We start from the raw sequence: 24,768 nt of genomic DNA, 5'->3' as shown, positions 1-24,768 counted from the left end.
GTTCATCTCCTGAGTGACTTGGCAAGGCAATGTCATCAGCGAATCACAGATTATTTAGGTATTCTCTATTTACTCTTATTCCCAACTGGTCCCAATTCATGCCTCGGAGTACCTCCTGTAAACAGGCGGTGAATAGCATTGGCGAGATCGTGTCTCCTTGCCTGATGCCTTTCTTTATTGGAATTTTATTGCTGACTTTATGGAGGACTATAGTAGCCATGCAGTTGCTATATAGATCTTCCAGTATTTTGACATAAGGCTCATCTACACCCTGATTCTGCAATGCCTGTATGACTGCTAAGGTTTCCACTGAGTCAAATGCTTTCTTGTAATCAATGAAGGCTATATTTAGCGGTTGGTTATATTCTGTGCATTTCTCCGGCACCTGATTGATAGTGTGAATGTGATATATTGTGGAATATCCTTTACGAAAGCCTGCCTGATCATTTGGTTGATTAAACTCTGAGGTTGCCCTGACTCTATTAGCGATTACCTTAGTAAATACTTTGCAGGCAACGGATAGTAAGCTGATCGGTCTGTAATTTTTCAAGTCCTTGGCGTCTCCCTTCTTATGAATTGAGATAATGTTTGCATTCTTCCAGGCTTCTGGTACAGTCGAGGTCATAAGGCATTGCGCATACAGGGCGGCTTGTTTTTCTAGCACAATCTCCACTCCGTCCTTCAACAGATCTGCTGTTACCTAATCCTCACCAGCTGCTTTTCCCCTTTGCATTGCTCCTAAGGCTTTCTTTATTTCCTCTTTCGGTACGAGGGCCGCCGCGGTGGCTGAGTGGTTATGGCGCTCGGCTGCCGGCCCGAAAGACGCGGGTTCGATCCCGGCCGCGGCGGTCGAATTTCGATGGAGGAGAAATTCTAGAGGCCCGTGTGCTGTGCGATGTTAGTGCACGTTAAAGAACCCCAGGTGGTCGAAATTTCCGGAGCCCTTCACTACGGCGTCTCTCATAGCCTGAGTTGCTTTGGGACGTTAAACCCCTACAAACCAAACCAATCTTTCGGTACGGGCGGGATGACGGATTGCTGTTTGCTAGTGTCTCTATCATTAACATTCCGATTACATTAGCTTCTGTACAGGTTTGTGTAGAACTCTTCGGATAATTTAACTATCTTATCCATATAGCTAATGACATCGCCTTCCTTCTCTCTTAATGCACACATCTGGTTTTTACCTGTGCCTAGTTTCCTCTTCATCGCATTTAGGCTACCTTCGATCTTTAGAGCATGATCGATTTTATCCATATTAAACTTCCTTATGTCGGCTACCTTTCGCTTATTTATTAACTTCGATAGCTCTGCTAATTCTGTTCTGTCTGTATAGGTTAGATGCCCTCATGTCTTGACGTTTCTTAATAAGCTCTTTCGTCTTCTGAGATAGCTTGCCGATATCCTGTCAAGCCATCCTACCACCTACCTATTTCTACTGCGCACTCCGTAATGATAGCTGTCAGATTATTGTACATTCTACGAACATTAAGATAGTAGAGTGCATCTTGAAACCGCGCAAAAAAAGGCGAGACGAGGAAGAGACCAACAGGACAGAGCGCGGTTTCTTCCTCGTCTCGTCTTTTTTCATGTGGTTTCAAGATGCACTCTACTAATAATCACCAACTTGTCCGTCTCTCTCTAATATATTAAGATAGTCTTCCTCAGTTAAAGCTTAATATTTGTTCTACGGTGATATCCTGAATTCCTCTATTTTCCCTCTTACCGCTAGCTCGTTAATGGACCTCCTCTTCACTAGCTTCTTCCGTTCCCTCTTCAAGTCTAAGCTAATTCGAGACCTTACCATTCTGTGGTCGCTACAATGCACCTTTCCAAGGACGGCCACATTCTGAACGATGCTAGGTTGAGCACATAGTATGAAGTCTATTTCATTTTTAGTCTTACCATTGGGGCTCTTCCAGGTCCACTTCCTGTTCTCTCGTTTTCGGAAGAAGGTATTCATGATCCGTAAATTATTTCTATCTGCGAACTCTACTAATATCTCTTCCCTGCTATACCTAAAACCTATCCTATAGTCGCCTACCGCCTGATTGCCAGCCTGCTTCTTGCCCACCTTCGCATTGAAATCGCCCATCAGTATGGTGTACTGTGATTTTACTTTGTTCATTGCCGATTCCTTGTCTTTATAGAAACTTTCAACAGTCTAGTCATCATGACTGGATATAGGCGCGCAGGCCTGCACCACCTTCAGCTTGTACCTCTTATTAAGCCTAATTACGATAGCTGCCACCCTTTCATTAATACTATGGGAATCCTCTACGTTGCCAGCCATATCCTGATTAATGAGGAATCCCACACCTAGTTCTCGTCTATCCGCTAATCCGTGATAGCATAGTATGTGTCTGTCCTTTAGTACTGTATACGGCTCACCTGTTCTCCTAACTTCACTAAGCTCTATGACATCCCATTTAATTCCCGCTAGTTCCTCGAACAGCATTGCTAGGCTAGCCTCACTAGATAAGGTACTAGCATTAAACGTTTTCAGGTTCAGATTCCAATAGCGGCCTGTCCGGAGCCAAAAATTCTTAGCACCCTCCGCTGCGTCACAGGTCTGGCCACCGCCTTTTTCAGTTGCTCTGCAGCCGCTGTGGACTGAGGGCCGAGAGTTAATTGGTTTGTTCATAGAAGGTTGTGGCCAAGTACTGCACCAGGGTGGCCAGATCCTCTTCTGGTGAGGGAGTGCGTTGTCGGTTGTGGTCACCAAGAACAGGCCACACCCCAGGCCTGCTTATGCAATTCCATTGACACAAGGAGTTTTCTTTTTTTCAAACCCGGTGGAGAATTGCGCAGCACCGGGATTTGAACCCTGGTCCTCATGCACATGAGGCAGTTTGCTTGACTCTATTGATGCTTAATTCCCGATATCTAATTGCTGCCTGAGCTAGGTGGGGTCAAAAACAGTTTTCACATGCATTCAGTGTTGTACATGCATTGCGCTTGGCTACTGATCCGGAGTACTCAAGTTTGAACCCAACCATGGCGGCCGGATTTCAATGAAGGCGAATCGCAAAGGCGCTCATGTGCTGTGGGATGTCAATGCACATTGGAGATCCCACTAAGGCACCTCTTTCTTCTCTTCTTTCAGTCTCTCCTTTATCCTTTTCTTTACAGCGGGCGCCGCACCACTGGCTGGTTGGTTCAGGCGTCCACCCAGATGTGAGACAGATACTGCGCCATTTCCTTTCCCCCCCAAAAAACAACTTTCATTTCATTTTTCATTGGGATTGAACAGCACAAAACGAGACAACAAAGGAGGGCACACACAGAAAAGCATGTTTTTTATGTCTGCAGCAAATGTGTCGAGTATACCGCAGTCAGTGGCCTAGTGGTCTTAGCTTCGCATCACGAGGTGCGGTGTTTGATCCCCAGTGCCGGGAGGCACCCACCAGTGGTACAGTGGGTACAAGCTTTCCCCTGGCCTGGTGCTCGGCTTCTTTAGGGTGAAATGCTAGGGAAATAGGTCGGACTCCACCTTGAGAAAATGAAAACACCTTGTGCTATGGCACAATTTGGCCCCAGATGCCCTTGCACTATAAAAATGCACGGTCATCATCAGCCACTCAGGTACAAGTGGCAGCGTTCAGACATTACAAATTTACCATGCGGAGTGTGCTTGGGAGCTGCACTTGTCCCTGGCCTTGATCAGAAATTATAGGATTGTAATGTACCAACAAAACCGAGTGTGTTTACATGTGCGTGAAGAGAAATGCGTCATTAAGCACAAATTTGAATCTGTTTAGTTGGTAGAAAACAACCTAGGCTGCTCTGGAGTATTATGAGACCTATGACGTTAGCCTTGTACTGGTCCACTATTTAACAAGCCCTGATGGGGTGAAACGAAATGCGAAATTGTAGAAAAAAACTTGTGCGCTGGTATAGTATTACTGTTTATCTTGTGCTGCACAGCACATCTTCCATCACAAACTGCGGCATTTTGATAATGTATGGTAAATATGTATGCTAACATTATTGCTGAACGATGTTCTGTGCCACTCCATACACACACGTGCGGCAACATAGCTGGCACATACATTGGTTATACTTTATGGAATTTTTTTCGTACGGTGCATACTCAGGCTATGAGGGACGCCGTAGTGAAGGGCTCTGGAAATTTTGACCCCCGTTGGTTCTTCAACGTGCACTGACATCGCACAGTATACAAGCCTCCAGAATTTCACCTCCATCGAAATTCATCCGCCGCGGCTGAGATCGAACCCACGTCTTTTGGGTCAGCAGCCGAGCGCCATAACTACTCAGCCACCGCAGCAGCGCGTACTAATTTTATTGAGGCCTGTGAACACTGAAAAAATTGCTGTATACTTGCCCTTTAAAAGCAACGATCATGCTATAGTTGAGAGTTATTTTATTCTGACACTTGCCAGGCAATGTCCATGGAACACGAAGTCCCAGACTTTTGAAGAGGTGCTTAAAAGGGCTTTCAATAAACTTGTGGTATGCCTGGTATGTTAACAGACACCACTTCACGAATATCCTCAGTCAAGAATTCTTTTAATGCATTTACTAGAAGCTGGGTTATCTGTTGTCAGAACATGAATTTCTGCCTTTTTGTACATTGTTCTCTCCTCTTGTGACTGCATACTGAAAATTAGCGCTCCTCCACTGTCCCATCCCTAGCTGTCGATGCATGTGGGAATTCCTTGGAGTTGGGGGGAGCTACCTGACGTGCTGGGGTGAGGGGGCTGAATGGCCACGGCAGTGGTAGCTGCGTGACATCTGAAAAATAACTATTAGCCGTCTCGTTAACCGGGGTACGCAGGAGCGTGAAACAGAGGAGGGCACGAATATGAAAAAGTCGCTGGTAAAGACTTGCCAACTTTTGCACGTGATTTTGGGTTCTCTGTTGCATGCAGAAACATTGTTTCATTTTATTTCCTTTATTTTTCTGCTTTTGCCTTAAAAATTACCAGACGCTGTTTAAACCCCTACCCAGAGGCTAATGTGGGGTACAAAAAAAATGTATTTAGGCAAAGACACGGCTCTTGTGTGAAATTAAAAGTACAATATTTCCAGCAAAAAGACCAAAACACAGCATTGAGTTGGGATGAAATACATTAATTTGCATGTTTTAGTACAGTTAACAAAATCTAACCAAAGCAACGCAGCACAACAGATACAAACCGGAAACAACAATCACATTGGTCAAACATGGGTCATAAAATGTTTTCAGTGTTTTACATGTTTCATCAGACTGTTTTATCTCTGGTGTTAATTAAACCATTCCAAATCTTGGTTCCTGCAAATTCCACCAACCGTTCACTGTAAACAGGTATTCATGACGGCACAATGCAGTGATTGAGCAAGTTAATATAATCACCTCAGGTGTTTCGGGGCCCCTTTAAAGGACTATAGTTACCACATTTTTGCTTTCATGCTTTATTATTTCAAATGATGCAGTAGACATTAATATACATGGATCACCTCATGATATTTGCCTACGATCGCTATATAATTTATAACCGAATTTCTTCTTAGTGCTGTTTCGGTTTCATCAAGCAAGTGATGGCTGTGGCACGTAGTTGGTTTTTAGATCATGGGAGGCACGAAAAAACTGGCAGTAAGCTTGCTGATACATCATTTGTTGTCATTGTAGCTCTTGAAGCATGCTCGCGTAAGTGTTGTAGTGAATTAAAACTATCAAAATTTACATTACATTTCTTTTCTTATCTTGTGTGATCTAGAGGCAATCTACATATCACAGCCAGCATTCGGTTCATGAAACCAAAACAACATGTGAAAAGAAATTCGGATATAAATGATTTAGTGGACGTAGTAGTGATCCATGTATTCTAATGTCTAACGCATCATTTCAGGAAAAAAAAGCACTCAACTAAATTAAGGTAAATATAGTCTTAACAGCAGTGTTACTATTGCAGACTGAAGAGAAACTGAACTGGTTCTCTAGCCATTGCCATTCATGGATGCCAACTGCTCATGCTAGTACGTGGTCTGGAAACTCGAGACGAGGCCATTGCAATCAAGCTATTTCACCGCACTTCTCTCTGTTGCTTCCTCTTCTAAGTTGGTTTCTCTCACCTGCCCATGGGGTGAGGCGAGACTGCATCAGATGCCTGCATCATAGCTGTGTGTCACCAGGTATTTTTACTCCAATTTGCTGCCTGGTGTATTTATGACAGCGCTTCTGTACACTTGCTGTTGTGCACTTGTCATCTCGAGGCAGCATGTCGTGGTGCATTGTGGAGGGGCGCAGAAATGCAAAAACAGCTTCTTCAAAGATAATGCACCTGCAAGCATGGTAAATAGGAAAAAGGGAACAATAAATGATACCATGCCGTAGAGACAGGAATAAATGATGCAGTGCAAAAGAGTGTCAGCAACTAGCAAAAGACATTTTATCCATGAATCAGACCAGTGAAATATTGAGTGGCTGTGTCGTCACAGGCATGCCTTGCAAATTTGTGCTGTCAAGAGTCTGGATGTACTTTGATTTGAGTTTTCACTACCTTTCGGGGCCTGCATGGCTCTAACGTTTTGCTGAGAGGATCATAATGGCCGCATTTCTGCACTGAGCGATTTGTTAATGCGAGAGCATCGAGAGTCCCGTTCAGCAGAAAATCCGGCATTGTAGTTGAGTAAAAAATCCGCATTGGCTAAAAAGGTGGCTATGTCACACGTGGAGCAGTGGATGTGGGAAGCGATTAAAGCACTAGAAAGCTGATGATTAGAAGGTTGCAGCATTACTCAAACATCAGTAGAGCTTGCAAGTATATAAATAAATGAATTCCACTGAAAAGAAAAGTAGGGTAATTAGTCGGGAATCATACCTCTCACCCTTGAGGTGCAAGTCAGACACATTGCCCCTAAGCTACTCAGGTACGGTTTGGTGCATATAAATGTGGTCTTTCACATAATGATTGTGACTGTCAAAGTAGAAACAATATACATGTCTGAGCGGGCAAGAGGAACTTTTGTTTGCTCTTTTATTACAAAAGCTCAAAGATGGCAATTGCTTTTATGGTAAAAAATTTTGTGTTTTGACAAGGAGGGTTTTCAGGCCAGTGGGATGTGTCCTTGAATGCATGATTGTGGTCTGCCCGCTCACTCCTGCAGTCTTGCCTACTCCAGCTGTCGGATTTAATGCGTTCGCTGTGGCAAGTCCACAGCAGTGGTTCTCACCACGAAGCAAAATTGGCACTTGAAAGTAAACGCATGCCTACAGACTCCAAGGCAGCAGCTCCTGAAGTGGATAGTACAGTTCAGTCCAGCTACAGTGAAATTCACGAGATGTGTGAAAAATTTTCTTGAAGCGGAAATTTCGTTGTCGTGAAATCTGCTAGGAACTGCGTCAGATAAGACTGGACAGTTCTTGAGCAACATTTATTTCTATACTTAGTCAACTTTTACAGATTTCATAATTCCTTTAGCAGCATCGTACAGCTTGATTTTCACAGTTTACTGTTGCATCGTGATGTCCTGTAAATGTCTCCAACCGGCCTCAGACAACACAACTACATCCTCAGGACATCCTGAGAATTTATTGCTGAGGATGTTGCTTCATCCTGAGTATGTTCCCTACCGATCCTCAAGTCCTCGCCTGGCCCTGCTGTCCGGCCCCAGTACACCCTCAAAAAATTGTCAAAATTTTACTGGAGGATCTTTCTGGTTTGTTTTCAGGACACAAGATGATGATTTTGTGTAGAGATTGCACATTATTTGCTTGCTTAGAGGCGCAATTCACAAAACAATCTCTTTTCCTTATTTTGTGCTCGATCCTGGCAAAAACTAATCTCATAAAAGTTTGGTCATGCTTAGAAAGTCTGACTTGTGCTGTATTCTCATGCATTGACAGCTATAGCTCTCTCTGGACTTCAATTATACCACCTCAGTGGCAAAGCTACTTAGGCAAGTACAGCTCCTATGAGCCAACCTCACCAAAAACATGCAGTGAATAAGTCCTGGCAAACACCAAATGTATTTTAAGATATGTCCTGGAGACATACCGTTTCAGGGGTCGTTTCTGGGGTCAGGATAATTTTTTTATTATATCACTATGCGCACAAATTTTTAAAAACTAATCTGCACTTCTAATTGTAATGAGAACTGCGTGTGCGAGATAACAGACTTGATTTCAGTGCATACCTTTATATTTCCCCGCAAGAGGACATTTGTAGGACATTTCGAGAAATTTTCATCATCTCTTCTCACAGCAGTGTACAAACTGAGGACAGCCTTTTGAGGCCACTTTGGTATTGATGCAGTCAAAAGGTCTTGAAGAGTCCCCGTTCGAGTTGAGATTTGAAACATTTAAGGATGCTCAATAAGTTTCGAGTTGTCTGGGTCTCTCGGGGCCCCTCAGAAAATCAGCTGAAAAATATCTTTAATTGAACTTCAGGCCGATAATTTTTGGTGCGTCTTAATGCTTCCGTGTGATCGCATTATTCCGGATATTAGCCAACATTGCGCCGTCATTGTACTGTTTCACCATAGCACAGTCGTCAACGGGCGCATGTGATCGGGCAAAGCCCAGGTGTGAAAGCGAGCACACCGTGATGGGAAGTGCACAGTGCCTGTTGTACAGAACGTCTGAACGGCCTGAAACGAGGAGGCAGAGATAGCGAGAAAGAGAATCTGTAGCAGCCAACGTGCCTATAGCATGTGCACTGCCAGCATTTGCTTTTGTAATTAGGCTTTAGGATGTTAAGCTGAGCCTTGAAGCTAGAAGACCATTAGTTTTATGCTATATGGCTTGAATGCAATTAGAGGATGCAAAATACTATTTAGCACCTCTGATGGAGGGTCAGGTTTACCAGAGCCGTGCCATTTCTATCCATTCATAGTAGCCTGCCACTCGGTTTGCTTTTTTTTCTGTTAGGGAGTAAAGGCTCGACTTGGACATGTTCCTTCAACTATGACTGTGTTCCTACATCAGCTACAATGCTGTGAAAGGCGCGGAAGTAGTCCACATGAAAAAGTAAATGGAGGTGTGTTACTCTGCACTTCGTTTGTGGCCAGTTGTAGACGTGTAAGGCATCTATTTTGATTTTGATTTTCTTAGTAAAAAAAATCAATTCCCATGTCACCGGTGGGATCCGGACCAACGACCTCTGAATTTCGCGTCCCGTGCATTCTACTTTCTAATCAGTTATCTTTAAACAATTAAATAATTATGCCATTGTTTTCCTATTGATCAACCCCGCAAATTTAGAAACATTCTTCAGTGCTGTTTGGTTTCGGTGCTTCGTTTACATGAAGTGTACTCAACTTCGCTCAGTGTAGGACATGCAGAAACATTTCGAGCTCAGCCGGCACAGTGGCTCAGTGGTTATGCGTTCGGCTGCTGACCCAAAAGACGTGGGTTCGATCTCGGCCGCGGCGGATGAATTTCGATGGAGGCGAAATTCTAGAGGCCCGTGTACTGTGCGATGTCAGTGCACATTGAAGAACCCCAGGTGGTCGAAATTTCCGGAGCCCTTTGCTACGGCGTCCCTCATAGCCTGAGTCGCTTTGGGAGGAAAAACCCTCACAAACCAAACGAAACCAGTTCGAGCTTGCCTTCAAGTATGGTGCAGAGTGGTGTGTGCAAGTCAGTGAGGTATGTCAACGGCACTACTTGAATTGCATACTGACTTCAGTGGCTGTTTATAGTGAAATGAAACTGGATAACAAACTCTGCAGCTGCCTTTGGATGTGCAAAACTAATGAACTGGCAGCCTGGTATATTTTTTAATTGCAAAATAAAATTATGATCACTTTTACTACTTCTCAACAACTTAATTAAGTGAAATTATGCTCCAAATAAAGTTTGTTGTAGGGAAAATAATTGCACTTGCTTATATCGTTTGCTGTCCGAGAATCAGAAATGCTCTTTTTGTATCAGAGATTTCATTGTAGCGAGGTTTCACTGTTGTTTGCAGGTGCTTTCTGAAGGCCTCTCTCTTCTCAAAAACGGCTTGTTTGACGGCCTGTCCATCAGTGAGTCCAGTGTCAAGGGTGTCCAGTATGGTGTGTTTGCTTTCAAGCCACTACCTAAGGGACTGCACTTTGTCCCATTTCATTGTGTCAAGGTGGACAACGGAGGAGGTAGTGGACACACCTTGCAGGTATGTACGCCTGAGAGTATGTGCAAAGCACTCAAGCTGGGGTTATAAAGCTGACTGAGATAATAGTTAAAATGCTAAAGCTCTGACAACAGTAAGCTGTTTGCATTAGTTCCCAAACACATTCTATGCCTGTAACAGTATTTGTCAGCTAGGCTTGCGGGGAATTTGTTTGGTATAACAGATTGATTAGTTGAAGGTCATTTGCTGTTAAGGTGGGCACAAAGACGCTAGAAAATGTTCCTGCATTAGAGAATATGGCATGGCTGGGTGCTGCTACACGTTGCATTTTAAGCTGTGAATGAGCATGAAGTTCTGCCTTTACTCAAGGCAAACCAGGTGCCATACATAATCTAAATTTGATCCTTTGAGTTGCTGCAAGTATTCTTTGATCGGTTGTAGCAAGCAAGTAGTTGTGGTTATCATTAGTGACAGAAAGCCCAGTGGTTCACTTCCATTGTCTGGATATGCGGGGTGTTTGCGAGCTAACCCGTTCTTACCATGCCTATTCAATTTGTTTAGTTTGAACGGTAACTCAAAATGCCCTATTCTGAGCAATCAGGGCTGCTTCTGGGAAAGTAACGTCATTCAGTATGTTAAAAATGAATTGTACTTCAGTTTTGGAATCGTAATTTTCTTTGTAAGCCATGCGAGGGACTACTTTTAGACCGCATGCAAAATTTGTCAACACGGAGCAGTCGCGCAAGCATGGCGCCCAAGGTGACGTCCTCTTCTCGCGCTGCCCTGCTCAGTAGCAATGACGTTTTCTTAATTTCGGAGTATCAACACTTTGACTCTGTAAGTGCAAGCGACGGCATTTAGTGATAAGGTGACTTGCATTCGTCCGGGCAGACAGATTATCCCTCAAATATCTTAAATTATTCCTCGAGGTATCATGCTAGAAATTTCCACTCTCTTGCATTAAACCATGAAGTTTTGGGTTAATTGTTTTAAATACTCTTTTTGCAAGGACCATCTCTGTCTAGAATGGTCTCACTGATTTGTGTGTGGGGGGCAGAATTCATTGTATTTATTCGAAGAGAATTTATAAATGATTGTTGTTGATTAACTTGCTGCTGTATTGCTTCTGCTGATCCTGTATGTATGCATTTGTGTATTTTATACGTGCCTGTATTTTTTTTTTGGCAGAGCAATGTCCCTCCTGCTATGATCTTGTATCACGATCACAGTATTCATAAATAAGTAAATGAAATTGCTCTTCTCATCCCGGACTGTTGACAGGTACTCGTCAGTAACTTTCGTGTCTGCTGTTGCTGAATAGATTTACTGCTTTCAGGGCCTCTCTTAAGGTACCAAGCATGTTCTGAATGGTTTTATGCAGCCGGCAGTGTAGCAGACAGTTACCTGCAGGACAGCCTCAGGTCCATGTTGGCACTGCACTGAAGAGTAGCCCAAAGCGCTGCACGTGAGCAATAGATTTTTGGTTTCGAAAGAACTACTTTGAAGGTTCAGACCCGAGCAAGATCATTTCTTTTATGTGCACCACGGGAGCATAGAAAAAGAGCAGAAAAAAATAAAAGGAAAAAATGGATACCCTCATATTTGAGTTCGCCCAACACGATGGTGGACACCGAATTTGGCCCGCCCACCTCCCAAATTTCACCTCGGCCGATTCGGACCAAAATTGGTGTGCAACCTAATTTGAGTATGCCCAACATGATGGTGGCCCCAAGTTTGGCTCACCCCCATCCCTGAAATTTGACCTCAGCAGACTTGGACCAAAACTGATGTCCAATCTGATTCGAGCATGCCCAACATGATGGTGGCTACCAAATTTGGCCCACTCATTTCCAAAATTTGGCCTACCATCGAATTTGACCTCGGCCAATTTGAACCATAATTGGTGTCCCAACTCATTTGAGTGTGCCCAACACGCTGGTGACCACTAAATTTGACCCAGCCAAAAATATTGACCTCGGCCGATTTGGACCAGAATTGGGGTCCAGCCTAATTTGAGTGTGCCCAACACAATGGTAGCCACGAAATTTGCCCCAGCCCCAAAATTTGACCTCTGCCAATTTGGACGGAATTGGTATCCAGATTAACTTAAATGTGCTCAACACGAATGAGCACCAAATTTGGCCCACCCACCCCCAAAATTGCCAGACAATCAGCTCAGTCTAGTGTAAATAAAGTAATTAAGCCAAGTTAAAACATTGCTATCAGAGAAGGCCAGAAGCCCGTGCTTTCACACTGAATCGAATGTTGCAAACATTCTCTCATTTTTTTTTGCTGGCTGGAAAGCTCAGCATGAAGAGTTCTGTCACTCTGAATACTATATTTTAGCATAGTACTGAAAAAAAATTTATAATCCAGATTTTTGTTCTTCTATTTCCCGACTGGATGTGTCTAATATTTTTGTGACTTTGTGCGAGTCTCTCGGTTTTTGCCATTCAAAGGTTTCTTTCATTCATTAGCAACTTATATTCTATTCTGTTTCTTTCTATCATTGAAAGCTATGCTATGATCTGCTGCAGGAAAGAAAAATTGAAATTAATGGGTGAAAAATATTTTTTGTACCAGTTTTCTTTTTATGCACCTCTTAATTACCTGTTTTCCCACACTAAGGAAATAGTTAAACAGCCTGAAGAGTGCCACAGTCTTGTAAGCTGTTTTTTTTTTCAGGCTAGAAGGAGAACACTCCAAAAGAAAAAAAATCTTGTGCTAGTACAATTATCTCTTTAAAATATGCCTGGAAATATAATTTTGCTCATTGCCAAAATTAATAAAAAATTCGACCCTTTGATTGAAGCTGCTACGTAGCTGCAGCAACGTCCGAGTCACTTAGACACCAGAAGCAGTTGTTCCGGAATTTGCACTGTTCTGCAACCTTCGATGCTTTAGCCTAGTCTGTAGTAATGACAGCCAAGCTGTGAGAAAGGGGGTTGCCGAATCAAATGTGTGGTAGCGATGTCCAGTGACTCTTTGGGGAGCATGTTAGCGGCATATCGGCTTTTGACCACTTCAGCCGCTCTGTGAGAGCTTCAAGAAATCATTTCCTTTTGGAATTAACATTAGAGCTTTCGATTAGTTAGTGTTGCTTTGAAGGTATTCAGCAAGTGTGCAAAAATATTGCCATGCACAAACAGTGATGTGCTCGTTCACAAGCCTGTCATCTCTGACAGCTCCTCTTCATTCTGGAAGATCCCGATGCCATATAAACATCCAAGGTCAAGATGTGCTGTCACCGATGTAAATTTGCCGAATTATGTGTGGTATCGTATCAGCTAGTTTGCCTTGCTGTTAACGAAATTGATCAAATCTTGATGTATACTTGCTGCTGCCATCCAGCAAGACCAACAGTTCAGCTGGAAGAGCCTCACCTGTGTAGATTTTAATGCGTGAATTCCACAGCTGGGAGGCCAGACGATGGCTTCGCAAGGTACTGGAAAACATTAGAAGTCCACACCTGCACTGCTTGTGTGTTCTCCGTTACAAGATGTTACGGTAGCTGAACATATCAAGCTCGAGGTGTAGCCCTTTTCCTTCACATAGAAGTCATGTTTCATCACTCAGGTACGCAGAAGTGGAGAGGTGTTTCTAGTGGACGGCCCACAACCGCACCGGGCCAGCTGGATGCACTACGTGAACTACGCGCCCAGCCGGCAGGAGCAGAACCTGGTGGCCATTCTGAAGGACGGTGAAATCTACTACCGGACACGGAGGTCCATTATCGCTGGCGAGGAGCTACTCGTGGCATACAACACAGCATTTACCAAGGGGCTCCTCGGCAAGCGGCATGGCCCAGGGGCGGTAACAGTAGGTAAATGGGGAGCTTGTCCCACAGTCCTCAATAGCCATACCATAGTGATAGCCTGGTGGGTTGAGCATTCGCATCACATGCGGGAGGTGCGTGCTTTGATCCCCAGTGCCACCTGGTATCCACCGGTGATACGCTGGATACAACTATCCCCTGGCCTGGTGTTGGGCTTCTTTGGGGCGCTGTGCTTGGGAAATGGGTCTTTGACCCCCACCTTAAGCAGTTGAAAACACAATTGTGCAATGACACTGTTTGGCCACAGATGCCCTTGTGCCATAAAAATGCATAATCATCCTCAGCAGCTGCAGATTAACACTGTAATGCCCTTGCAGGTGGGTTGCACACTACTTAAACTGTACAGATATTAGTCATTTTTATTTCAGCTCAAAATAGTATCAAATCTTCACAGCATTAGTGTAGTACATTATCTAATGTATTTCTCAAACCAAGGTCTTGGTGCCTGCTGCCAGAGTTCCTGAAGGTATTCTATGAGATCACTTACATGAAAAGGTAACCTCTTTGTTACACCACCTAAATGTTTTCAGGGCCTGATGCAACATTACCAGGTTTTGCAGTTACACTACAATCTTGATATGAATCTAAAGAGGCCGCGAAAAGTGTTCATATTATCAAAAACAAACTAAATTCGTATGCAGAAGTGTGGGAAATGCTTTCACACAGATGTGGCTTCTGCTGACAGGATTTATTTAGGGCTACGCCGCTGCTCACTCCTCGCAGCCGGCATACTGGCGATTGTGAAGTCGGCGATGTACGAGCCACTCCTCACTCGCAAGCGTCCGCGATCAAGGCATTGATCATATGTGGGTAGCGCTTTCACGGGTTCTTATCATACATAGTGGCATGGGAGAGCGTTCAGAACATCTGAAATTCCGCACATTGTACACAATATGCCCAGGGAATTTTACAAATATATACCCCGAAATTTGTATCAGCCGTTATCATTCCTGTATTTTTTCTCCGCAAATCTTATAACGTTCTAATTTTCATTTTAGGAATAGAAATGTTCGTTTCCGCGTGCTGCAAATATGTTGTATTGTATTGTGTTGGACCCGAAACTAGCCCCTGGCTATGGGTCCAGTTATTATTGTACATATTGAATTGTGCTCAGTTTCATTTTCGAATAAAAAAAAAATCAAGATTCTGCTGTATTTTGAATTTTGTTATTAATTTATTTTATGGTAGAACCAGCTTGCAATCAGCATGAATGGCACAGAGCAAATATTGATTATGTCCAAAGTCATCTTTAATAAGCCCGATTTGCTAATTGCACTCATTCAATCTTCATGCCTTTCTCAAAAAATCTACTACAGTAGAATCTCGATAATACAAATCTCACGGGGTCGCGAAAAATATTTGTGTCATCAAAAACAAACTAAATTTATGTGCATAGGAAATGCATTCATGCAGATTTCTTTATGGCTGATGGAATTTTTTTGTCAGCCGCAGAACTTCAACTCACTACTTGTGATGTGTATAGCATGATCGGCTATCACGGCGTTGGCGTTGTACCTACCTGCCTTGCCTTTGCCCACGCTTACTCGTGACGTCAGCAGTACGTGGGCCATGTGGTGCGTACTGATAGTGGTGTGTACTGATGTACTGATAGTGGTGCGTACGTTAGGCCTAGCAATCTCAATCTCGGCGTCAGTGGTGTACAGGCAGCGCTTACGTCTCACAGATGCACTCGTAGCTCGAGCGTTCGTATTACCCGTAGTTGCATAGGAGAGTGTTTCAGAACATCCGAAATTGTGCATATTGTGCAGAATACATTCTGTCTGGAGATTTTTGCAAATTTCTATCAGCCGTCTTAGAATCACTGAGATTCTACTGTATTTGTTTACATTTGTGCATTTTGGCAAGCAGGAACTAACTGCCTCTTACCTCATGTTTTCATTGCCTGGTCATGACAGGGTTAAGGATGTGATAGCTGGACAAATTACATGTTCATGAACACATTGGCTTTCGTTGGGCCCAACTGCCTGTTTGGCCTGAAAAGATCGTAGTGGAAGGGAAGCCAACAGAGCGACAGTGTTCAGTTGAGAAAGGCTGAGCCCTTTGAATGCATGTTATATGCACACCAGAAGAGGCCCTAGTTTTTTTAATTATGATTTGCTGCATCTGCTAAAGCAGCTGTACAAAGTGCTTGTGCTAAATGATGTTGACAAGGGTTCTACATTGTCAGCTGAATCAGGGGCTTTCCAGGCTCGAGCTGCATATTGTCAGATGTGTAGTTATTAGTGCTGGTCCACAGTGATTGTTTTACTAGCTGGGGCAATATTTCTGTTTCAGGACAGATTATTTTTTAATGTAGCACGCGGGGCAGCACGAAGAAGTACAAAAGAGGGCAAAGTACACTATTTTTGCCATGAGGAGGTGGGGTTTAGAATCCGGATGGATGCTGGGCTAACGCGTGCAGTCAAGACTTCCTGGACATGACAGACCCTGCTTCTGAACTGCCCGATTCTGCTTTAGAGGCGATGTTAGCTCACTTCATGCTATCTTGCCCCGGGTTTAGGGCGGCACGCAAGCATGTGGAGTTTGTAATAGAAAGGGAAAAATAAGTTTTCCCCGTTTAACCGCGGTGACAATTCAAAATCGCCGGACCCCACCCCATACGCTACCGAGTGCTGGTCTTGCTGTGAGGGAAACAAACGAATGACACTCTGGCTGACACAAACAAGGCATTTATTGCTACAACAACAGTGCCAGCTAGCAACAAAATGTGCTAGGGAATCAAGGTTGTCCGGCATGGTTACGAGCAAACGTTGACCCACGCTAGGGCAGGTTAGATACTCTATGAGCCAAATGGGACGAGATGCGGGAGAATGTTCTCTCCCACAAGGCGAAGAGCGGAGCACCGGACCATCCGTATACAACCGTCCTTGAGTGCGCGCGCAGCAATCACGCCGTCTGTGGTGCTATTGTCGCTGCGGCACAGATGCCCTCTCTTGTTAGTCACAGAAACTAACCAGGGAGGGTGCATTGCGGGAAAGCAAATAAGAGGGGACGAGTAGGGCATGTCCCCACAAACAAGCGATACCTAGGCATTCAGGATTACCACCCAAGCCAACCATGAGAATGAGACACTCGAATCCGGACCCATGGGTTCCAATACCAGGCCTTGTTATCATTTATAGCCAACGCTGGCCTGCAAATATACATATAACTCTCTTATGCCGAAGGGTATATTTGTGCAATGAAAAAAAAACAATAGCACGCCATTTATTTTTGCTGTCCCATTTGTTGTGCTAAAAAATAATTTGTTACGATCTGTGAGTCCTCTATAGTTCTACAGGAAACACTGGTAATATTTCCAATAAGCTGCTGTGATCTTACCTGACTTTTTTGAACTGCAGTTTGTAAAATCTCTCTTCTTCTGGGGAGACCTACATTTGGAGAATGTTGCATCTCCTCTTACTTCTTGTGTCTTTTTTTGCAGTGGGCATTGAAAACGTTCCAGTCTGGGGATAGATAGCTTATCTGGTTACTAATGGTCAAACAACTGCACTGTGATTTGTTCTTTCTCATACTCGGCAACTGGTGTTCCTGTACGATGTGCATTCATCTCCTGTGATATGTGTGGAGAACTGTTCACCACTCGACAGTTCCTGGACGAGCATCGGCAGCACAAGCACCCTCAAAGCTTCCCGGGGAACCACCGCTGTGCCTACTGCTCCTACTCGAGCAATCGCAGGTGGGCCACGGGTGCTGTGTTCAGCATATGTTGTAATGTTTGTTGAGGTTTTCACCCCGAGCTGCTCACGTCGCGCGAGATTGTACCAATATCGCCAATGACGACTGACACTCCACCGCTCCCACCACCAAAAACTAGTTGTGGTTGCCAATTGTGTTGGTTACAATCTTCAACACTAGAGGGTGATAGTTGTCTCAGAAAGACGTGTTTCATTTAGCGTGTGTTTTAAGCCTGACAACAGTAAAAAAATGTCGGAGAACTCCTATGCTTCGTTTATGAGTTAACGCAATAGCATACGCCGTTTGGTGCGTCACCTATGCGACTCTTTAGAATCTTTTTTTTACAAGAGTCTTTTATCAGAACGACGATATACATCGATACTTAGCATCAGCAAACATTGACTTTCCATTCTGAGCAGTTTGAGATTTTCGAGTGCATATTTCTTTTTTTTTTCAATTAGTTAATTGATCAAGTGCTCTTTAAATTGTTTTAGTTAGCATCATTAAGCATTGGCTTTTCATTCTGAGCATTTTTACACCTTTGAACTCCTTTCTTCCAATTTTTTCATTTCTTTAATTACAATGATGTAATTAACTCGTTATCACCTATCACACACCAATCATCACTAGATCCACAAATTACCATGATACGATTTTTTGTTACGCAGCCCCGATTATGTCCGACATGTGGTGCCGACTTCTACTACTCCGACGGCTTTTCATCCGAAGGAGCTGCAAACGCTATTGTGAAAAAACGAGAACCTGGTGTGAGGAATGCCAAGTTGGGCTTTGTGCAATACCCTGCTTCAGGATATGTCACACAAAGCTTGACTACTAGTGATGAAACCTTGTTTGTGTTAGGACGTCTATGCACTTTGCAGTGTGTTAGAGCATATCGGATCAGATAAATACAACACATTTTGTTCCTTGTAACCCAGCACAATGGCATGCACCGAGGAAAAGCCACCCTCAAGAGCAGCTTTTTCTTTTTAAATTTCTTTTTTTAATTACATTGAAAAAAATATGAGTATTTAAAAATATTTAAATTTTTCTCTTATGCAATGTGGCGTCACGTGGGAGGAGGCTTCACTGCACTATCAACGAACAGCATGTGACGAGCGCGCAGTTTTGGCGCGCCAGAATAATGGAAGTACTATGCAGATGAAAGCAAGGGAAGTGTGCATTGGTGCCATGGGGGCAAGATTCCTTCGAAAAACAAAGCAAAAAATCAGGCCGACTGGCTGATAATAGACATTGCCGCAGGCTCGAGGTAGAGCTTCGAAAACAAAACTACGCAGCTGGTCTCTCTTTCTTTGGTCCGTTTATTGAACTCAGTGTTTATTGCGTTGTTATACGGATAAAAATGCAGAGAGCAGAGACAAAAAGCTGCTCTGGGCCAAGCTTGACTGGGTTACCACCCTTTTCGCTTAACAGGCTCTTGCGACAGCTCTTCAAGAATAGTTGAAAGTGCGGACCATTTTCAGCATATGCTTTTTTCACGCTTGAGGTGGATAATCTTTCAGGCAACAGTATTAAAGATTCAACAGACAAGCACTCGCAGAATTGAGTCATAGTAAACAAACTCTCCAGGAGAGAACAGAGGAAAAAAGAAGGGGGTGGTGGGGGGGGGGGGGGGGGGGGGCTTGCTGATCATCAACTCACCTGCTGGAAAAAGAAAATTCTGTTATCATGCATTTTCTCCTCATCTGCATTTCAACTCATCATTGGTCAGCCTTACTGCGCTTACTGCTGGACAAAGGCCCTGCTCATTGATCTCTTATTAACGCTTTCCTGTGCCATTTGCGGCCACCTAACCCCTAGGTGGCAAGCATCCTTATCTCAGGGCCATCCAGATTACTATGTACCGCGTCCTGCTACATTTGCCTTCTCTTGGAACCTACTCTACCACCCTGTGGGAACCATCAGTCCTTTCGGTAGCTTTTTATACCTTCATTTATTAGCTCAGCAACACACGTTATCCTGACAGGCTGACGTGCAGCACTCCTCAGTTTGGTGCGACTCAAAGTTGGAGTAGAAGACCCTAGAAATTGACTTTTGCTGTTTGACAGTACAGTCGACTCCCATTAATGTGCAGTTCATGCAAGCCAACAAAAACTTTGCATTAAACTAATTTTTAATTGAGAAGAAAGCACCAGAACAGCACATTTGCTAGTCATGAAATCGTGCTGGCATAGCAGTTTTCTGCGAAAAAAAAAAATCTTTCATCTTGGTTCGCTTTTGCCTGCAGAATCATGCTACAGAGAAAGTTTTGCAAGCTGTAGGTGTGCTTGAGTGATCAGCTGTCGTGAGTAAGCAGCTGCCACGAAACCGCATGCCCTGAAGCAGTACACAATAGTCTCTTGCTTCACGCGATCCCTAAGGTCACAGGAATAGCTTTTCTTTCCATTCCCTTGTCTGCTGAATTGACTTGCCTCATATTGCGAGGAGTTGCCCATGTACAAAATCATGTGTTCAAGGAGGTGGTGTTTATACACCATCTTAACATTCCTATTTATGCCCTGATCTATGGGCTGCAACCCAGGAATTGTGTATGCAGGCAAAGATGGCAGGTGGCTATACTCCAGACTGTAACATTCATGTGAGCACTGCACTGGTCGCCAAGGAACAACACTTTGTGGTTTCATGATGCAAAAGCTTTTGATTCAGCTTCGTTATCAAACCCCTGAGAGTGTTGGATGCCATCTAAACCTTTCTGTTGGACACGTAGTCAACAGGAAACATCTTCAAGCCTTTGAAACGTTTTACCTTGACAGCTTTTATGACCACAAGCAGGTGACATCATTCTGTGCCGGTCAGCCATGATCAGGACAGGCACCCTCTCCTTGTTCTATTTACCCCTAGCACAGACGTCATTTTTGAAGGTCTTCTCTTTTAGGGGCCAATAAGATAGCGCAATCCCGTCTGCATTAAGAATGTCTTCAGGTTGATGTTCTTTCAAGTACTCATGAAGCTTCTCTTCTTTCCATGTTGCACTTCTTTCCTAGTTGACTTGTGCCCTCTCCCGCTCTTGAAAACCCATTCGTGATGATATTTGAAGCATGTCAGCCTTCCATCAGAGTGCTTATAAACAAATTTGACCATCTCCAGCATTGCTACAGGCAATTGGGCTTTCGCCACAGTGGCCACACCGCTGAGGGGAAGTTTGTTGCTTCGTGCTTCCCTGATTCACACCAGCAACCCTTCTCTAACTGTGGGTAGGCACCGGTGTGCATTCACTCCCAGAACATATAAAACTGGTCGTGTTCAAAAGCATCCAGTATTGAGCGTTTGTTTTTTGACGATGTTAGAGAACATGCTTTGCATTAAACCAGTGCTTGCGTGCAATGTCTTGCCTGGCAGCGCCTCTTTTCTCTAGTTCTCTGAAACCTCGACTTTCATTGCCAGGCTAAGTGCAATAAGAGCTGTGAATTGCGCTTATTATCAGCGTTGAAGTCCAAAGTATCGAACTAAGCGTAGCGCGAACAAACAAGCCAATGTGCTGCTGACACTGTGTAACAAACAAACTAAAAAAAAACTGATGCAAGAATGCACAGTTCAAGCTTCAAGAACCTTCAACGAACAAAAATGGTGCAAGCTCCAAGGCTAGTCTCGCACATTTTCGCCATTTCAAGAACTGTAGTGCTGAGGTTGAAAGTGGTGGTGCAGAGCACTAGCTGTTGCACACTTGAAAAATTGAAGTCTAGAGTCTGACGGAAACCCGTCTGGTCGGGATGGTACACGACGAAAGAAGAAGGCGCCGACCAAAAGAAAAGATGGGATGACGTTTCGGCTCCCCCACGGGAGCCTTGTTCACAATGAGGCATAACGTAGCTTCGTCCTTTATTTATACACGGCGCATGAGCGACCCCAGACACCTGGCGTAGATTGGGGGCAAGTTCCCGTCATTTCGATTGAGCATGTGCGCTGTCGTCTGAATAATCAGTGATTCCAGATAGAGCCGTGACTTGCTGTCCCTTTCTTTTGCAATCACACGTGCCTCGGCCCAGTCTATGTTGTCTGCGGCGGAAACAGAATGCTCGGCAAGCGCATTTTGACCTGCGCGCCGGTTTCTGACGTCACTCTGGTGATCCCGTATTCTTCGTTCAAAGTCACCCGACTCGCCGATATACACAGATGGGCAGTCCGCACAGGGTATCGAGTACACAGCACCTGGGAACTTTTCTTTCTTTAGCTTGTCTTTGACGTGCACAAGCTGACTCCTCAGTTTTCGAGCTGGCACATGCGCGGTCTTAACTACGTAGGACCGTAATATGCGCGCCAAAGGTTCGCTGATGCCAGGAACATAGGGAATCGCGGCTCGTTTCTGGGTACCGGGACTAGCTTGCAGCCTAGGACGTTCCATTTGGCGCTGTACGGAGTCCATGACGTGTACAGGATAGCCACATGTGGACAAGCCACGCCGTACACGCACATCTTCAGCAATCTGGTCTTCTCCTCTGGAACACATTTCTTTTCGACGGAGGAGCGATGACACCACCGAACGTTTCTGGCAATCAGGGTGAACGGACTTAAAATGTAGGTACCGGCCGGTGTGCGTGGGCTTTCTGTAAATGGTGAAATTTAGACGGGAGGACTGTCTGGAAACGAGTATATCTAAAAATGGGAGGCGGCCGTTGATTTCCTCTTCAACGGTGAACTGTATGCTAGGCTCCAAACTGTTGAGGTGAGTAGTAAAGTCATGCAATGCCTCTTTCTTCAGGATGCAAAAGCAGTCGTCCACGTACCTCAGGAATACTTTTGGGGCAGGCGTGAAGGACGCAAGAGCACGGCCTTCGATTTCTTCCATGGCCAAGTTCGCAACTGTCACAGAAATCGATGCACTCATGGCGGCTCCGTGAATCTGCCTGAACGGGACATCCTCAAAAGTGAGGTATGTGTTTGACAGGCAAAATCTCAGAAGGCGGGTCAGGTCATGCACGTCTATCGGGGGTTTTTTCTGGCAGTGATGGGTCTGATACAAGGGCAGCGGTGCATGCTTCCACGGCAAGGTCATTCGGCACACTTGTGAAGAGTGACTTTACGTCGAATGAAACCATGATTTCTCCGGCGTTGATTTTAAGGTTTTGAACCTTTTCGATGAAGTGCTGGGCGTTGCGCAGGTGCGTAGGGCTCCTGCCGACGAGAGGAGAGATAACTCTGTGCAGAAACTTGGACTGTTTCTGAAGCGGCGAGGGCGTAAAATCCACTATAGGGCGCAGAGGGACGTCAGGCTTGTGAATCTTTGGCAGGCCGTAGATCGCCGGGGCTGAACCATGGTGGCACAATAGGTAGAAATACAGCGACCTGTGCTGCGGGGGCACCACTCGAAAAACGTCGGCCAGCAATTTTTGTAGTTCTCTCTGCACCTTGGCCGTCGGATCTCGAGCGAGACGAGAGTAAGTATTAGCGTCTTCCAAGAGGATCAGCATTTTCTTTTTGTAATTGCACTTATCTAAAAGTACAGTGGCATTCCCCTTGTCAGCCGGAAGTATCGCAATGTCTGGATTGGTGCGGAGGCTTGTAATAGCTTCTTTTTCTTGGCGCATAAGAGGAGAGACCGATGAATGCGAACGTAGCTTGGAAAGGACGCTCACCACGCGTGTGCAGGCTTTGTCTCGGCGCGACGAGTCAACCTGGTTTAAAGCAGTCTCTGCAGCACATATAACCTTTCTGATGTCGGGAGCGGGGCCAGTGTTGAAATTCAGGCCAAGGCTCAAAACAGAAATTTCCGCCCGGTTCAGCTGGTAGGACGAAAGGTTTCGCACAAACGCTTTCGGGGCATCCGAAGAGCTGCCTCCCCGGCTCTGCCTCAGCCTCTCCACTTTGTTCTCGTGAGCAAGCTTAGCTTGTCGCGTCCGAAGGCCAGCTTGGAAGTTTGCATGCAGTTGTATGCTAGGGAATTCTTCCGGGCTGTTGAATTCTAACCGTCGTCTTGCGAAAAACGCATCGTTTTCCAGCTTTCTGATTTTGTCTTTGCATTCCAGGATCCCAGCCTGTAGAAGCTGTCGTTCCACTTTTGAGACTACACTCAACCCAAACCTTGTGCAAACAGGCTGATGCAGAAGTAAGGAACGGGGAATCAAACCTTGGGCTTTGCAGGCGAGGTTGAACTGAAGGTGCCCCTTGAAAGCAGTGATCCGGGTTGTCAACGAAACGTAGCGTCGTGTCTCAGTGATGATGGGTTGGCCATACATCTGGCGAATATGCTTGACGTCTAGAGTCTGACGGAAACACGTCTGGTCGGGATGGTACATGACGAAAGAAGAAGGCGCCAACCAAAAGAAAAGATGGAATGACGTTTCGGCTCCCCCACGGGAGCCTTGTTCACAATGAGGCATAACGTAGCTTCGTCCTTTATTTATACATGGCGCATGAGCGACCCCAGACACCTGGCGTAGATTGGGGGCAAGTTCCCGTCATTTCGATTGAGCGTGTGCGCTGTCGTCTGAATAATCAGTGATTCCAGATAGAGCCATGACTTGCTGTCCCTTTCTTTTGCAATCACACGTGCCTCGGCCCAGTCTATGTTGTGTGCGGCGGAGACCGAGTGCTCGGCAAGCGCATTTTGACCTGCGCGCCGGTTTCTGACGTCACTCTGGTGATCCCGTATTCTTCGTTCAAAGTCACCCGACTCGCCGATATACACAGATGGGCAGTCCGCACAGGGTATCGAGTACACAACACCTGGGAACGTTTCTTTCTTTAGCTTGTCTTTGACGTGCACAAGCTGACTCCTCAGTTTTCGAGCTGGCACATGCGCGGCACATGCAGAGTATCGGTGACCGCTAAAACTGTACGGTGCACGCCAGCCAGTCTGGCAACGTGCTCGGGCACTTCCGATGAGCGGGCAATAAACGGCAGTTGTTTCATGGCTACCGCACGTGTCGGTCTCTTGTATACATGGTGTCAGAAGTGACCAGTTCCCGCGCCAAAAAAAAAAAAATGACGGAGCTTCCGCCCCCAGAGCCGTTACGTTTCGGGGCTAATGTGGCGGACAACTAGACTCGATTCAAGCAACGGGTAGAGCACTACTTCATCGCCACTGAGTCAACAGAGCCAGGACGACAACGCAGCAACGCCCAGAAAGCCGCCATTTTGCTTCACCTCGCCGGTCAAGAGGCAATAGATGTTTACAACACCTTCGATCTTACCGCTGAAGACAAGAAGGACTACGAC

General features: G+C 45.0%; 1 protein-coding gene across 1 annotated transcript in view; it reads right to left on the bottom strand.

Annotated features, from left to right (window-relative positions):
* Positions 1 to 5,768: 5,768 nt before the first annotated feature.
* The window catches only part of LOC144116085 (putative pre-mRNA-splicing factor ATP-dependent RNA helicase mog-4), a 133,895-nt gene continuing 114,895 nt past the window's right edge, over positions 5,769 to 24,768 (bottom strand). The window contains exon 9 of the mRNA XM_077650747.1: positions 5,769 to 6,284. Coding sequence (XP_077506873.1) covers positions 6,270 to 6,284 — 15 coding nt within the window. The 3' untranslated portion in view covers positions 5,769 to 6,269. The remainder of the gene's footprint in view (positions 6,285 to 24,768) is intronic.

Source organism: Amblyomma americanum, chromosome 1, assembly GCF_052857255.1.
Source record: "Amblyomma americanum isolate KBUSLIRL-KWMA chromosome 1, ASM5285725v1, whole genome shotgun sequence".
NCBI classification, from domain to species: Eukaryota; Metazoa; Arthropoda; class Arachnida; order Ixodida; family Ixodidae; genus Amblyomma; species Amblyomma americanum.
Note: the sequence above shows the minus strand (reverse complement) of the source record. Positions and strands in the feature narration are given on the sequence as shown.